General features: G+C 44.8%; 1 protein-coding gene across 1 annotated transcript in view; it reads right to left on the reverse strand.

Moving 5' to 3' along the window:
* Positions 1 to 9,602: 9,602 nt before the first annotated feature.
* LOC149445869 (vomeronasal type-2 receptor 26-like) overlaps positions 9,603 to 18,374 on the reverse strand; it is an 88,437-nt gene continuing 79,665 nt past the window's right edge. The window contains exon 6 of the mRNA XM_089653318.1: positions 9,603 to 10,522. Within this exon, the coding sequence (XP_089509444.1) occupies positions 9,603 to 10,522 (920 nt within the window). The remainder of the gene's footprint in view (positions 10,523 to 18,374) is intronic.

The following is an 18,374-nucleotide window of genomic DNA, read 5'->3' on the forward strand; positions in this document are numbered from 1 at the left end:
TCTGTGGGTGGTTTGGTTTGTTTGCACCGTATTATGTTTTAGTATTGCACTGCGTTTATGTTTGTACTGTTAGTGTTAATAAATTATATTGTTTATCCCATATCTGAAGTCTGCGTTTCCCTGCTTCAGTCACACACCTCTGGTCATACCTGGGAGCCCTGACAGCCACACTCTGCCATGTGCCACTTTCAGGTCTCCTCACACTGCTGGTGTGTTCCATTTTTTGTCATAGGGTGCTGGCAGATTACGGGCCTCCTATAGCTGCTGCCAGGCCCCTAATCTGCCATGGGCCCCTATACCGCCTCCTCATGCGCTGCCAGGTCCAGAGTCTCTCATGGGTCCCTGTACGGCCTCCCATTGCTGCTGTCTCCATCGCCACACTCTGCCATGTGCCACTTTCAGGTCTCCTCACACTGCTGGTGTGTTCCATTTTTTGTCATAGGGTGCTGGCAGATTACGGGCCTCCTATAGCTGCTGCCAGGCCCCTAATCTGCCATGGGCCCCTGTACCGCCTCCTCATGCTGCTGCCAGGTCCAGAGTCTCTCATGGGTCCCTGTACGGCCTCCCATTGCTGCTGTCTCCATCGCCACACTCTGCCATGTGCCACTTTCAGGTCTCCTCACACACTGCTGGTGTGTTCAATTTTTTGACATAGGGTGCTGGCAGATTACGGGCCTCCCATAGCTGCTGCCAGGCCCCTAATCTGCCATGGGCCCCCGTACCGCCTCCTCATGCTGCTGCCAGGTCCACAGTGTCTCATGCCATGTGCCACTTTCAGGTCTCCTCACACTGCTGGTGTGTTGAATCTTTTGACATAGGGTGCTGGCAGATTACGGGCCTCCCATAGCTGCTGCCAGGCCCCTAATCTGCCATGGGCCCCTATACCGCCTCCTCATGCTGCTGCCAAGTCCAGAGTCTGTCATGGGTCCCTGTACGGCCTCCCATTGCTGCTGTTTCCATCGCCACACTCTGCCATGTGCCACTTTCAGGTCTCCTCACACTGCTGGTGTGTTGAATTTTTTGACATAGGGTGCTGGCAGATTACGGGCCTCCCATAGCTGCTGCCAGGCCCCTAATCTGCCATGGGCCCCTGTACCGCCTCCTCATGCTGCTGCCAGGTCCACAGTGTCTCATGCCATGTGCCACTTTCAGGTCTCCTCACACTGCTGGTGTGTTCAATTTTTTGACATAGGGTGCTGGCAGATTACGGGCCTCCTATAGCTGCTGCCAGGCCCCTAATCTGCCATGGGCCCCTATACCGCCTCCTCATGCTGCTGCCAGGTCCAGAGTCTCTCATGGGTCCCTGTACGGCCTCCCATTGCTGCTGTCTCCATCGCCACACTCTGCCATGTGCCACTTTCAGGTCTCCTCACACACTGCTGGTGTGTTCAATTTTTTGACATAGGGTGCTGGCAGATTACGCGCCTCCCATTGCTGCTGCCAGGCCCGTAATCTGCCATGGGCCCCCGTACCGACTCCTCATGCTGTGACGTTGCAACAAGGTGGAATTCAACCCTACATATGTTAGACCGCCTTTACGAACAGCAAAAGGCCATCACAGATTTCCTGATGTTAAAAGCGGATAAAGGTACTCCCTGTGTAACTTAGATGTCAGCCATTGGCAGCTCATGCGTGACACCTGCGCTTGCTCAGGCCCTTTGAGGAGGCCACGCTATTCGTGAGTCGGCAGGACTATGGGATGAACGACGTCATTCCTCTGTTGCACGTCCTGGAACAAATGCTGTTAACAATGGCTGGTCAGGGTGCGGTAGACGTGGCGCACAGATCTCAACGCCACATGACCCCTGTGGGGGCAGGACAGGAAGAAGAGGAGGAGGTAGAGGAGGTCATTGGTGCTCAGGAATTATTGAGTGAACTGGGTGGTTTTTCCACTCAGCGGACAGGAGTGGAGGAGCAGGAGCATCTGGTAGAGGAGGAGGAAGAGGAGACAGAGGACCCAGACGCACCGTGGCAGTATGCTGTGGAGATGGAGGCAGGGAGTCCCTCGCATTCCTTGGCACAAATGGCCCATAGCATGCTCGCTTGCTTGCGTAGCGACAGCCGAATAATAACCATCAGACAGAGGGATGACTTTTGGCTGTCCACCTTGTTGGACCCTCGCTACCGTTCAAAAATGGTGGCCTTTTTCACACCTGCTGAGAGGGAGGCCAAAATAACGTACTATAAAAACCACCTATGTAGTCAGCTGGTCTCTGCCTGTCTGCGCCAACGTCCATCCTCAGACACTGTGGGCCCTGTGCGCTCGCGTTCCGCTGCCATGGCAGCAGGGGAGGGGTGGGGTGGTAGGAGCAGCGGCAGCTCCACCAGCAGCAGCTGCCTCAGTCTGCAGTCGATGATGAGTAGCTTTCTTCACCAGCGCAGTGAGGAAACTACTAACCAGCCGCAGCAGCAGCAGCAGCAGCAGCAGCATCAGGTGGACCTGGAGCAGGACCTCAAACAACAGGCTTAGGCCTACTTGGACAGCACCCTGCCAACCGAGGTAGACAATCCCCTTGACTACTGGGCAACGAAACTTGACCTTTGGCCCCAACTAGCTGAATTTGCCCTTGAAAGGCTGTCATGCCCGGCCAGTAGCGTGGCATCGGAGCGCGTGTTTAGTGCGGCAGGAGGTATTGCAACTCCGTGGAGGACACGACTGTCCACCCAAAGTGTGGAGAGACTCACGTTTGTGAAAATGACTCAGGCGTGGATTAGTCTGGATTTCAAACCACCAGTTCCTGACACAACTGACTAAATCCGCCATGAATCATGCCCCAAACATGTGCCACTTTCAGGTCTCCTCACACTGCTGGTGTGTTCCATTTTTTGTCATAGGATGCTGGCAGATTACGGGCCTCCCATAGCTGCTGCCAGGCCCCTAATCTGCCATGGGCCCCTATACCGCCTCCTCATGCTGCTGCCAAGTCCAGAGTCTCTCATGGGTCCCTGTACGGCCTCCCATTGCTGCTGTCTCCATCGCCACACTCTGCCATGTGCCACTTTCAGGTCTCCTCACACTGCTGGTGTGTTCCATTTTTTGTCATAGGGTGCTGGCAGATTACGGGCCTCCCATAGCTGCTGCCAGGCCCCTAATCTGCCATGGGCCCCCGTACCGACTCCTCATGCTGCTGCCAGGCCCGTAATCTGTCATGGGCCCCTGTTGTCGCTTGTTGGCATATTCCGCTCGTTCAGATGCTCCTTCTCCTGCTACTCCTCTTCACGGATTCCGTCAGCAGTCTTTCTTGGAATCCGTTTCCAAGAGACAACAGTTTGCGAGCACGCACCCGACGGTGCAGAAGCTGAACGTCCTCCTGTCCAAGTTGCTGCTGCCAGGCTCGTAATCTGTCATGCGCCCCTGTACCGCCTCCTCATGCTGCTGCCAGGTCCAGAGTGTGTCATGGGCCCCCGTACCGACTCCTCATGCTGCTGCCAGGCCCGTAATCTGTCATGGGCCCCTGTACCACCTCCCCATGCTGCTGCCAGGTCCAGAGTGTGTCATGGGTCCCTGTACGGCCTCCCATTGCTGCTGCCAGGCCCGTAATCTGCCATGGGCCCCCGTACCAACTCCTCATGCTGCTGCCAGGCCCGTAATCTGGCATGGGCCCCTGTACCGCCTCCTCATGCTGCTGCCAGGTCCAGAGTGTGTCATGGGTCCCTGTACGGCCTCCCATTGCTGCTGTCTCCATCGCCACACTCTGCCATGTGCCACTTTCAGGTCTCCTCACACTGCTGGTGGTTTCCATTTTTGTCATAGGGTGCTGTATGGCCTCCCATTGCTGCTGCCTCCACCGCCACACTGTGGCTCCACACTCTGGTTTTGGCCCCGTGACTGCCCAAATGAGTGAAGTGTGCGGTGATTCTAAGATCGACGGCACTCATCTGCATGTCATACTGACTGTCAGTATTATTTCTCTTCCCCAGCAGACTCCAAGGGCATTTAAATTAAAGGTACAGTGTTCTGCACTAATATAAAGGCTCTCTGAAGCCTAGAAACACCCTTTTATAAGTTAAATTCGCAGCGAATATATTCGACTCGAATCAAAATTTTTCCACGAATTCGCCGAATCAGTCTAATCGAATTTTTGAATACTTCGCTCATCTCTAATGGAGATCATATCCCCCTTATGTATTATACATGGAGATCATATTCCCACCTTATGTATTATACATGGAGATCATATCCCCCCTTATGTATTATACATGGAGATCATATCCCCCTTATGTATTATACATGGAGATCATATCCCCCCTTATGTATTATACATGGAGATCATATCCCCCCTTATGTATTATACATGGAGATCATATCCCCCCTTATGTATTATACATGGAGATCATATCCCCCCTTATGTATTATACATGGAGATCATATCCCCCCTTATGTATTATACATGGAGATCATATCCCCCTTATGTATTATACATGGAGATCATATCCCCCCTTATGTATTATACATGGAGATCATATCCCCCCTTATGTATTATACATGGAGATCATATCCCCCCTTATGTATTATACATGGAGATCATATCCCCCTTATGTATTATACATGGTGATCATATCCCCCCTTATGTATTATACATGGAGATCATATCCCCCCTTATGTATTATACATGGAGATCATATCCCCTCTTATGTATTATACATGGAGATCATATCCCCCTTATGTATTATACATGGTGATCATATCCCCCCTTATGTATTATACATGGCGATCATATCCCCCCTTATGTATTATACATGGAGATCATATCCCCCCTTATGTATTATACATGGAGATCATATCCCCCCTTATGTATTATACATGGAGATCATATCCCCCCCTTATGTATTATACATGGAGATCATATCCCCCCTTATGTATTATACATGGAGATCATATCCCCCCCTTATGTATTATACATGGAGATCATATCCCCCCTTATGTATTATACATGGAGATCATATCCCCCCTTATGTATTATACATGGAGATCATATCCCCCCTTATGTATTATACATGGAGATCATATCCCCCCTTATGTATTATACATGGAGATCATATCCCCCCTTAATCTCCTCTTCTCAGTAGAGAATACATTCAGTTCCTCTAATCTTTCCTCATAGCTGAGCTCCTCCATGCCTCTTATCAGTTTGGTTGCTCCTTTCTGTACTTTCTCCAGTTCCCCAATGTCCTTTTTGTGAATTGGTGCCCAAAACTGAACTGCATATTCCAGATGAGGTGTCACTAATGATTTGTACCGGGGGAGGGGGGGTGATATCTCTCTCTCTGGAGTCTATACCTCTTTTAATACAAGAAAGGATTTTTCTTGCTTTTGAAACCTCAGCTTGGCATTGCATGTCATTATTAACCACTTCCTGTCCGGACACTTTCCCCCCTTCCTGTCCAGGGCAATTTTCAGCTTTCAGCGCTATCACACTTTGAATGACAATTGCGCGGTCATGCAATACTGTACCCATATGAATTTTTTACCATTTTTTTGAGACAGATAAAGCTTTATTTTGGTGGTATTTATTCACCGCTGGGATTTTTATTTTTTTTACTATGTAAATGAAAAAGTCCAAAAATTTTGAAAAAAAGTGTTTTTTTTTAATAAAATTTTGCAAATAAATAATATTTCATCCTAAATCTTGGCCAAAATTTATTCCGTTATTTTTTTAGTAAAAAAAAAAAATCCAAATTAGTTTATAACTATACATTATTATTTTTAAACATTTTTTTTTACATTTTTATTTTATTTTTTTTTATATTATTTTTTATTTTTATTTTTTATTTTTACATACTGTCACCCTAGCAGTACAGTGTCACCATGGTGACACTGTACTACTTGTGGGGGGTGATGAAGATTTTTTTTTTTTTTTACACTGATTGCTTTTACACCCATATAGGATGTAAAAGCAATCATTTCTCTTTCTCTCTGTCTGCATTCTTGCAGTCATTGAGAAATACTGAGTGAGCTGTGATTGGTCACAGCTTGTCACATGGTACAAGGCTGTTGTGAATAGCCTTGTACCATGTGACCTCTGTGATCATTCACAGATTTCACACGTAGTAAGCAATGATGTCACAAGTGACATCTTGCTTACTACTTTGCATGTGATCACTGATTCGCCAATCAGTGATCACATGACCGGGACCTCGTACAGAGGTCCCGTCCGACAATCGGTGTTTCACTGTGTCCGGAGGACACAGCGGACACCGGATCACGGTGGTGCGCGCTCCTAGGGAGCGCGCACAGCTAGAAAAGGCGGGTGCCGTTTAGGAACGGCAACCCGACCTTGGACTGCCACCGCCCTGCCGTTTATAAACAGCAGGCGGACGGCAAGAGGTTAAACTTGTGATCTACCAAAACTCCCAGATGCTTCTCCACCATTGATTCACACATGTGAACATGTAATCTCCTGTGATTGGGAATATTTGTTGAACATCTTTACATATTAAAATGAAGCAATGCACCTTTGAAAATATAAGTGTCTGTGTACATGAATGCTTATTGTTGGATAACTGATAATTGTTCATCCTCCAGATAAGAGAAGAGTGAAGATCCCGGCTACACAACCGGACTTGGAGCTCACACAAGGCAAGCATCTCTCTCTGACCCCAAATGACAGTGCTAGATGCCTGAGCAGCCAATCACCATGCACCAGTGTTGTCACATGGGAGCAAGGGGCGTAAACCACAAATCCCCATACCTGGAAGTATCAGGTACTATATTAGTCTTCCCTTCCATTAGTGAAAGGAAAGGTGGGGAACCAAGGAGAAGATGAATATGGGCAGATAACCATATACCATGCTGGGGAAAAGCACAGGATAACTAAGAGGTCAGATTGTAGTCCCAAAACAGGACCTGCCATGACCTATCTGTATTCCTTACATTGTTTACTTTCCTAGGAAGCTTGAGGATCATTTTATTACAATTTAAAAAGAGAACAGAGCAGCCCCCAAACAAGATCTTTATACTTGACAAGTCTAGAGATATCCTTCACTGTCTATTGAATTGTCTATTAGGGGAATGTATAAAGTCTTCTGTTGATCTGTTATCTTTATTATGTTCAGGACTAAAACAATCTTTCCAATTTTTTTGCTCATTTTTCTCCATACTCACAATTCCAGCCTGCCGGTGAAGCCCTTGGCTCCTGTTCATACATTTACATGCTGATTCTTAAAGGATAATTTCACCTTAAAAAAAACAATAAATGCACATCTTTTTTCAGGTAAAAAATGTGCATTTGTTTTTTTTTATTAGGAGCCTGTAAAGAATTGCAACCATAATCATTAGGTCGTGGGTGCAGTGCAAGGCTCCTGCAGACTCTCTGTGTACCTGTCTGCCTGTACTTCATACTGGCAGGCAGTTACTGAACGACAGGAAGAATCAATGAACTATTAGAGTGTTCACCAGCACCCGGGTAGTTCATTGAGAACTACAAGCTGTCATCCACAAGGGCTGATGGAAGTTGTAGTTCTCTCCTTCACAGAACTCTATAAAAGAATGATGTAGTCGGGTGGGCAGACTGATACACTCCCACGGCTTCAACTATCACCTCTACGCCAATGACACACAAATGTACCTCTCCACCCCTCGCCTCACCCCTTCAGTCTCCGTCCGTATCACCCAACTACTAAATGACATATCAGACTGGATGTCGCTCCATTTCCTCAAATTGAACCTTTACAAAACCGAGCTCCTGATTTTCCCCCCAGCCCGCGCCCCCCCCCCACCCTCTCCATCACGACCAACAACGCCACCATCAGTCCCACCCCACAAGCCAAAGTCCTAGGTGTCACTCTAGACTCAAACCTGTCCGTCCAACCCCATGTCCAATCAATGGCAAACTCATGCAGGCTCCACCTCCGCAACATCTCCAAAATACATTCGTTCCTAACCCCAGACACTACTAAACTACTCGTTCACTCCCTTATTATCTCACGTCTGGACTACTGCAACTCCCTCCTCACTGGCCTACCTCATCACAGACTATCCCTGCTTCAGTCTATCCTGAACTCAGCAGCCAGACTCATCCACCTTACCAACCGCTCCGCTTCTACCACCCCCCTCTGTCATTCCCTCCACTGGCTCCTGATTGCCCAACGCATTAAATTCAAACTTCTAACACAGACATACAAAGCCATTCATAATGCTGCCCCAAACTACCTCACCGACCTGATACCCAAATACCACCCTACCCGTAATCTTCGCTCCTCATTAGACCTCCTACTTTCTAGCTCCCTGGTCTCCACCTCCCACGCCCGACTGCAGGACTTCTCCAGGACTTCCCCCATCCTCTGGAACTCACTACCCCAATCCATCAGACTATCACCTACCCTCCTCACCTTTAGGCGCACCCTGAAAACCCATCTCTTCAGGGAAGCCTACCCCACCCTCACCTAACAGCTGATCTCCTCCACTCCTCCCACCACTCCATCCCCCACTTCCTCCTGTACCACTATCCCCTCCCTCCTAGATTGTAAGCTCAAAAGAGCAGGGCCCTCGAACCCCTCGTGTTATTGTCTTGTTGCTGAATTGCCTCATGTACTGTCCCCCACTATAATGTACAGCACTGAGCAAACCGTTTAGTGCTATATAAATACTGTATAATAATAATTCTTTAAGCTGGCTATACAACAATAGATTTTTATATGAATATTTTGTAAGAAAAATCTTGCCAGTAAATTTAATAATGCCAACAGGAACATGACAAAAATCACTCAAAAGAACTTCCAACTTTCGTTTGCTTATAACATTTAATTTGAAAATGCAAACCACATCTGTCCATCTTGTTCCTTAGATTTTTTTTTTCTATCACTACAGTCAAAAACAAATGTTGATTTGGCCCCATTAACTATTAGAACTTTGAATGAACTTTCTTAAATCTAATTTTTTTGAATGAAAAGACACTTAGGGCTCAGTATGGGTAATATCAGAGACAGCTGCTGTAAGGAGAGGTCGCTATAAAGAGAACTTTAACAGAAGGACACTAGGTGGTTTATTAAAAAAATCTGGATATTGAAGTGCCACACTAATAGTTTGTGTGCAAAATGAGGTTTATTTCAAATATTAAATGGATAAAACAGCCAGTGGGGTACAACATCAGCCCCACCACCAAGGCTTCACAAAATATAGGGCTGACAATCTGGTGACATAGATGTAACTAATGAATTAGAATGTTTTACCTGTGGACACAGCAACATGTCTTAATTCATTAGTTACATCTAAGTCACCAGATTAATTAATTCAACATTGCCCAATTGACTTTTGAAATAAACTTAATTTTGGACTCAAACTATTTGGTACGGCTTTCCAATTTTTAGATCAGGGTTTTGAATACAAAACCCTGTGGGATTGTAGTAGCTCCCTCATTTGCAGAAGCTGCCTAATGTCCTTCAGGGACTACACCAACGTAACCGTGACATTAATTTGAACACAAAACCATCACCCATTTCCAGCCCCAGGTTTCATTGCCATCGGCCTAACACAGTATTTTTAAATATTACACTAGATTCACACAACTTTCACGCATGATTAACATTATTTTCCACTTGAATCTCATTAGATTTGGTTAAAGCTGTGTGAATCTTTTATGAAAACATTTATAAACAGATCCCTAAGAGTAGTTCCTCTTGTCTATTTTTCTATCATGTAAATGTAATTGTCTATTCAATTCAGGTTTAAATAGGATAATGAAACACTTTGGAAAAAATATACAGCTTAGAAGTCCAGCGCTTGAGGCCAATATAGCGAATATCTCCACAGCCACCATGTATTTCCCTCTGGTGCTCAGATAGGCCGGGATCATGGTAATCCACACACTGCAGAACACCAGCATGCTGAAGGTGATGTATTTGGCCTCATTAAAACTGTCCGGTAATGTCCTCACCATGAAAGCCAGAAGAAAACTCACAGCTGCCAGAAACCCCATATAACCCAACACAGAGTAGAACCCGATAACAGACCCTTCATTACACTGAATGACGATCTTGTCCTGATAAGAGTGAGTGTCCATTTCCATATAAGGGTGAGAAGAGGACATCCAAATGATACATATTATTACTTGAATGGATGAACACACGGATACTATGGAATTGGCCAGTTTGGTTCCAATCCATTTCTTCCAGTAGCTGCCAGGTTTGGTGGCTTTGAAAGCGATGTAAACAATGATTGTTTTAGCAAGAAGAGAGGAGATGGCTATGGAGAAGATGACGCCAAATGTCATGACACGGAGTATACAGGTTATATCCAGTGGCTGGCCAAGGAACAAGAACACACAGAGGAGACTCAAGGAGATAGAGACAAGGAGAACAAAACTCAGATTTCTGTTATTAGCTTTAACGATGGGGGTGTTCCGATAGGTGATAAAAATCCCCTTTATTGCAACAGTCACAATGCAGAGTAAACCAGAAACTGTTAGGGATACTTTAGAAATGCCATCAGTGTAGGAAAGGAATTCAAGGAGTTTTGGAATACATCGATCCTTCTTCTCATTGGGCCATTCTTCCTCTGGGCATTTCATACAGTTCTCACTGTCTGCCAAGAGCAATAGATATAACACAGATTAATTTTTATTCTAATTAATTAAACAGCCATTTGTAGAGGAGCAGTGGGAATGTATTTTGCACATACATGTACTGGTGTTTTTCAGTACTTGAAATTCGTAGATAAACCAATAAACTCAGTAAGGACCTCCTGCGCTACTAAATATCACAAATGATAATTAAGACGAGGGAGCTGCTAACACCCAACCATATACCAAATTTATAATTTGCAGATTGTAAAAAGTATGGTACAGCGCTACTCTAAATATTGCCATATCTTATGTACTAGCTCATCCCAAAATAAAAAATAATAATTCATAACGGTATTAAAACACAATATAACTCACATCAAACATATGTTAGTTGTGACTAATCATTATCCTCAGTGCATTCAGTGGATAAATATACCACTCACTCACCAATTATGAAGTGAACTGATCCACTAGGGGATCCTTATTGAGATGGAAAAGTGAATAAATGTTGAAAAATATAGACGCCAGTGAAAAAGATAAAAAAAAGTCCTAATGGGACTGCAATAAAGTGAAATATATTGATAAATATAATAAAAATAAAAAATAGGGAATCCCTAAATGTGGGATCAATTATCACTCTAACAATAATAGTGACCACAGAGGCTATAAATTTGCTAAATAAAACTGAAAAATAGGTGAAAAACTCTGTGAATCCCTAAATATGGGATTAAATATCACACAGTAGTGACAAGTGCAGTGCTTGAAAGACAAAATTATGATAAAAAATAAATATATATTATAAAAATGATATCACAAGAAATGATTAACCAAAAAAAATATTTTTTTTGAAATGTCGCACGAAGCAAGAAAAAAGTTCAAAGGTGCGTAAACACCAAATATTCTAACGACTTTAGTGCAGGTAATAAAGAGAATATGCACGACAATCAATAGGAAATAATTCATAAACAGCTGAATTGCCCCCTCACCTCCTTGAAGCAACCCAAAACACCTGTTAAAAGACAAAAGTGACCTTGCATGGTTTGGGCCCCCCTTCGAGGATGATATCCGTCTGCAGTGGTGATATCCCCTTCACAGGTTAATGGAAGAAGCAGCAGGGTCCCTTCCAGGGATGATTTAGTAAGATACAGCCAGCTCACATTAAGGTCAGGCTAAAGACAGAAAAAGATCTCCCATAGTGTAAATCTGTTTAATATACCTTTAAAACATATATAGCCAAATGCCCACTCACTTTTGCACAGAATAAAACAAGCTGTAAAACCTCATGCTATGGGTGCACTTGCATGGGCTTTTTGGGTGTAGCAAGATGGCGTCTGCGCCGGAAATACGTCAACGCGTTCCTGTGCGTTACGTCCCGTTATCACGTGCCTTCCCTGAGGCGCAATAAACTAATAATGATAAAGTCCCATATGTTTTGTTTTCTTTTTCGTCTTGATTACTCAATATACCCGGAATGTTGGTGCACCTCATGAGGGAAAAATCTATGGAATCCATGCATAATTAATATATCTGTGATCTCAAAAAATACGCTGTAATGTTTATTTTAAGATAATGCCTGCCTCACCTCTCCTTCTACATTGCAGCCTTACCAAGCTGCTTACATACTGTCCAGTCACTGTACAATTTTTTTGGCTATTGTCTCTCAAATAGTACTCCATAAAGTGTATTTCAAGATCTCCCCCTCTTATATTGCAACCTTGCCATGTTGATTTGTACTGTCCAGTCACTGAGCAATATTTGTGGCTATTGTCTCTCAAAAATTACACTCCATTGTTTCGTTCAAGATAAAACCTGTCTTATCTCTCCCTTTTACATTGCAGCCTTACCAAGCTGCCAAGCTGCTGTACAATATTTGTGGCTAATTGTTATCAGAATATAAACTCTTTCCTCATAGTTGATCTCCTCCATGCCTCGTATCAGTTTGGTTGCCCTTCTCTGTACTTTCTACAGTTCCCCAATGTTCTTTTTGTGAATTGCTGCCCAAAACTGAACTGCATATTCCAGATGAGGTGCCACTAATGATTTGTACAGGGGGGGTAATATATCTCTCTCTGTGGAGTCTATACCTCTTTTAATACAAGAGAGGATTTTGCTCGCTTTAGAAACCGCAGCTTGGCATTGCATGTCATTATTAAGCTTGTGATCTACCAGAACCCCCAGATCCTTCTCCACCATTGACTGCCCCCCCCAGTTGTACCCCCCCCTACTATGTATGATACATGCATATTCTTAGCCGCCAAGTGCAGAACCTTACATTTATAAACATTAAACCTCATTTGCCACATAGTTGCCCAATTAAATAGTGCATTGAGGTCGGCTTGTAAGTTGGAGACATCCTGTAAGGACGTTATTCCCCGGCACAGCTTGGTGTCATCTGCAAAGACTGAAATGGGATTTATAACCCCAGACCCTATATCGTTTATAAATATATTAAAAAGTAAGGGTCCCAACACTGAACCTTGGGGTATACCACTGATGACACTGAACCTTGGGGTACCCCACTAATAACACTGAACCTTGGGGTACACCACTGACACCCCTAGACCATTCAGAGTATGAATCATTAACCACTGCTCTCTGAATACCATCTTTTAGCCAGTTTTCTATCCATTTACATACAGATTTTTCCAAGCCTGTAGACTTTACCTTACACTTTAGCTGTGTGTGGGGAACTGTGTCAAACGCTGTTGCAAATTCCAAGCATACCACGTCCACCACCACCCCTCTGTCCAAGTATACCACATCCACCGCCACCCCTCTGTCCAAGTATACCACATCCACCGCCACCCCTCTGTCCAAGTATACCACGTCCACCGCCACCCCTCTGTCCAAGTATACCACGTCCACCGCCACCTCTCTGTCCAAGTATACCACGTCCACCACCACCCCTCTGTCCAAGTATACCACGTCCACCACCACCCCTCTGTCCAAGTATACCACGTCCACCACCACCCCTCTGTCCAAGTATACCACGTCCACAGCCCTCCTCTGTCCAAGGTTTTGCTCACCCCCTCATAAAAAGAAATCAGATTTGTTTGACAACTTCTGTTTTTCATGAATTCATGCTGTCTGTTGCTTAAAATATTTTTTCCAGCAAGAACTCACCTATGTGGTCTTTTATTAAACTCTCCAATATCTTCCCAACTATAGAAGTTACACTAACAGGTCTATAATTACTTGGGAAAGATTTTGACCCCTTTTTAAATATTGGCACCACATTGGCCTTACACTAATCCAGTGGTACTATGCCAGTCATTAAAGAGTCCCTAAAAATGAGAAACAATGGCTTTGAAATGACAGAGCTCAATTATTTAAGGACTCATGGGTGTATGCCATTCGGTCCGGGTGCTTTATTCACATTTATACTGTTTAAATGTTTTTGGATCATATCAATTGTGAGCCAATGTAGACCATCTGGAGCTGTGTCAGTACCATGCCCATTATGGACAAGAGCCCCCCCCCCCACGCTCCTTTGTATACACAGAGCTGAAGAAGGTATTCAATAAATTTGCCTTCTCTTTGTCCCCATGGACAGGTTAAAAAAGTCAATTACACATCCAAAATATGTAAGGGCTCATTCTGACATGCAGACAGGAGCAGGTACATGGAGGCTCTGCAGTCAGATCCATGCACCCTGTTGCCTGCATGACTTTGACATGTGATTGTGTCCCTGCAGCCACTGCATGTGCATCCACTTCTATGGGCTGCCTGCATGCAATGGAAGTGGATGCACACGCAGCTGCCAAAGGCTCCACATGCAGGATGGCACTACTAGGCCTTCTGAATGAGCCCTAACACAGAATATGGTGTTGCTGGAAATGACCAGTAAATCTATAGTGCCCTTCTGAATGGATGCACACGCAGCTGCCAAAGGCTCCACATGCAGGATGGCACTACTAGGCCTTCTGAATGAGCCCTAACACAGAATATGGTGTTGCTGGAAATGACCAGTAAATCTATAGTGTTTCATAACATCTCATACAGCTCAAAAGCATTTCTCAAGCATTTACAGTGCCTTGAGAACGTATTCACCCCCCTTGAAATTTTCCACATTTTGTCATCTTACAACCAAAAACGTAAATTTTTTTTTGGGGGGGGGGGATTTTATGTGATAGACCAACACAAAGTGGCACATAATTGTGAAGTGGAAGGAAACTGAGAAAAAGTTTTCAAAGTTTGTGACAAATAAATCTGTGAAAAGTGTGGCGTGGAAGGTTAACCTCCGCCCCAGTCTCAAGTCTTTTGCAGACTCTAACAGGTTTTCTACTAAGATTGCCCTGTATTTGTCTCCATCCAACTTCCCATTAACTCTGACCAGCTTCCCTGTCCCTGCTGAAGAAAAGCATCCCCACCACATGATGCTGCCACCGCCATGTTTCACGGTGGGGATGGTGTGTTCAGGGTGATGTGCAGTGTTAGTTTTCTGCCACACATAGCGTTTTGCTTTTAGACAAAAAGTTCAGTTTTGGTCTCCTCTGACCAGAGCCCTTTCTTCCACATGTTTGCTGTGTCCCCCACATGGCTTCTCGCAAACTGCAAACGGGACTTCTTATGGCTTTCTTCCAACAATGGCTTTCTTCTTGCCACTCTTCCATAAAGGCCAGATTTGTAGCGTGCACGACTAATAGTTGTCTTGTGGACAGATTCTCCTACCTGAGCTGTGGATCTCTGCAGCTCCTCCAGAGTTCCCATGGGCCTCTTGGCTGCTTCTCTAATGAATGCTCTCCTTGCCCGGCCTGTCAGTTTAGGTGGACAGCCATGTCTTGGTAGGTTTGCAGTTGTGCCGTACTCTTTCCATTTTCGGGTGATAGATTGAACAGTGCTCCATGAGATGTTTAAAGCTTGGGATATTTTTTTTATAACCTAACTCTGCTTTAAACTACTCCACAACTTCATCCCTGACCTGTCTGGTGTGTTCCTTAGCCTTCATGATGCTGTTTGTTCACTAATGTTCTCTAACAAACCTCTGAGGGCTTCACAGAACAGCTGTATTTATACTGAGATTAATTTACACACAGGTGGGCTCTAGTTACTAATTAGGTGACTTCTGAAGGCAATTAGCTCCTCTAGATTTTAGTTAGGGTTATCAGAGTACAGGGGGCTGAATACAAATGCATGTCAAACTTTTCAGATATTTATTTATAAAAAATGTTGAAAACCATTTATCATTTTTCTACCACTTCACAATTATGTGCCACTTTGTGTTGGTCTATCACATCCAAATAAAATATATCTCCGTTTTTGGTTGTTACATGATAAAATGTGGAACATTTTAAGGGGTATGAATACTTTTTCAAGGCACTATAGTTTTTTTGCTTTGTTAGCCAGCCACCTATGTAATTTTGACAATATATTAGCCTATTATCCTTCAAAATAGGCAGAATGTAGTATCAAGATTCACCCCCATAGACTTTTTCACAGAGGTCCAATAATAAGTTCAAATTTTGTTGAATTCACGCAAAGTCATACAGGACTCAACAAATCGCCTGCGAATCAAACCTTGGCAGATTTGTTCACTGCTAATGGAAATCCACCTTAAAGAGAGTGATATAAAGCAGCCTGTGCCACAGTATTCCTAGGCTTAGTGTCATGAGAGCATTTTGGTGCCTGTAGAAGAAATACCAACAACTTTTGCTGAAGAAGAGAAGGTGAAATCCCCAGAATGAGGACTGCAGTGGGAAAGTCAAGTATAGGATATTGACTGAATATTCCTGGCATACTTCAGGATTTTGTTGAAGCCGTTTATATAGACCTCCCATTGACTCACAGTCAAGCTGTTGACAAACTAGGACTACAGCCGTAGCACACCCAGTAGAGTCAGAGGGCGAGTCAAGGTCGCCTCCTACCCAACGGTGGAGGGGTCTGGCACAGGCTTTTGTCATTTATTAGTAGGTATTAGTTCATCTGAGTATATGTTTTGCCTCAGTTAGATAGGTGTCAACCAGTTAGATGGGTGACAGATCTTCGGGCACAAGAGTAGAGTCTGTTCAGACTCCCAGCATCAATAAGATGATAAGGCTCCATAGACAACTGGGCTGGACCTAACTTCTCAAGAGAAAGGTCAGTGTTCTCATGAGTAGGGGTTGCATGGGCTCCACCCTCAGGTGGAGGGTGGTTCCAGGTCAATATTTCAGGCTGAACTGGAATCCAGACAGGGCTGCTAGCCATCTATGGCCTGGATTTTGGCTGAAGACAGTAGGTATGTCAAAGGATTATTGCCAGTCTTTACCATGAAAGAGGCCCCATACAAATGATCTTTCAACTGGTCTACTACTGCACATTTCAAGGCCAGAAACTCCAGTTTCTACACTGGGTAATTCTTCTCACACAAAGTCAAGCTTTGACTCACATAGGCAAAGGGGTGAAAGGCACCATCCTGTTCCTGATATAGAACTCCTCGCAACCCCTCCACCTACACCTGACTCACTGTTCCATCCCACAAGTGATCCTCTATTGAGCCTCCAACGGACATCAGGGGTATTATTCGAGCCTCATACCCTTCCGCCAAACTTACAGTGTCCTTTTTGAAGCAAGCCGGTATAGCCTCTCTCCACTCTAGCAGGGCATGGGTGCAACCTAGGCCAAACTCAGTCTTCATGTCAAGGAAAAAAGCCCCTTGCTCTGGTACAGCTCTCTTCACTAGCTGCCGGATCTCCCAACCCATTCACTCCCAGGTATTTGTGCCACCATACACAACTCCATTCGACTACCTTGTTCCTGGTCCCACAAGGCCACTGCAGCTGGGTCCATCCATTCTCCATCTCTCGGCTCATCAGTCTGCTTGCTAGGGCCAACAATGAGGGGTAACCCGGATAAGCCTCCAAATGTAGTGAGGTTGCTGTAAGGCAGTGGTGGACTGACAACTCATAGGGCCCCCGGGCAATAGGGGATCATAGGGCCCCTGTGGCTTTGCCAAAACTCAAAAAAGCTTATGAAAAAGGTACCAGGGGCATCTCATGGGGCCCCCTACTGACTCCGGGCCCTCGGGCAGTGCCCGAGTTTCCAAATGGTCAGTCCGCCCCTGCTGTAAGATGACAGTCCCCAAAGGCTGCCCTGACCTTGCAAGCCTCCCAATACCTTTGACACCCTGGGCTCAGACATAATGCACAAGAAATCATGTTTTCAAAGACACCAGAATGCAGTAAAGAAACTGAGTATTTACTAAAGGTTTTTTAGTCCACAGTTAATGCAAATACTTCTCAAGGTAATCATTTGTTTTGTAGTCTCTGTAGTATATTTCCAATATACTCAGAGGGAGCCTTTGAACCCAGGTATGAAAAGGAAAAGAAAGACTTCTCAGTGTCAGTCTGCTCCCTTAGAAACGCCACAGGTCCAGAAATGACAACACATTTTGTATGAGCTAAATGTGTGAACTACTCTATGAATGCATTCTAAATAGAGCCCCCCTTTAATATACACCCAAATGTGAGGCACAGAGTCCTTGGCTTGAGAGGTAGTAAAATGAGTCTTGATGAGAAGGGTGTCTTGGATCTTCAGCTAGCTCAGTAGGAGCCCAAGGAGACTGCTGTGCAATGGTGACCAGCAATAGTGGATAATATAACTAAATGATTCCTGGTGAAGATTTCTGATTTATTAGAAGACGTGTGGTAAAGGGTGTCTGCATGCAGTGTCCCTTAGTGAGGAGTGCACACAGTATGGGCTTCTGCCCGCTCTCAAATCATGATGATACCATGGATCAAGGGATTCAGGATGTCTTAAAAGACTCCTGCAGAATCTGCAACCAGCGTGGGGTGCCTGACCTAGCACCTTTCAACACTGGGATTCCGCTGTGGCGGTATTGAATTGCACGACTCCAGTTAGTCACTCTGCAGACAGGAAGCTGGGATGGACAAT

This window comes from Staurois parvus, unplaced genomic scaffold, assembly GCF_062004578.1.
Source record: "Staurois parvus isolate SC_StPar_1 unplaced genomic scaffold, SC_StPar_1.0 ptg000706l, whole genome shotgun sequence".
NCBI classification, from domain to species: Eukaryota; Metazoa; Chordata; class Amphibia; order Anura; family Ranidae; genus Staurois; species Staurois parvus.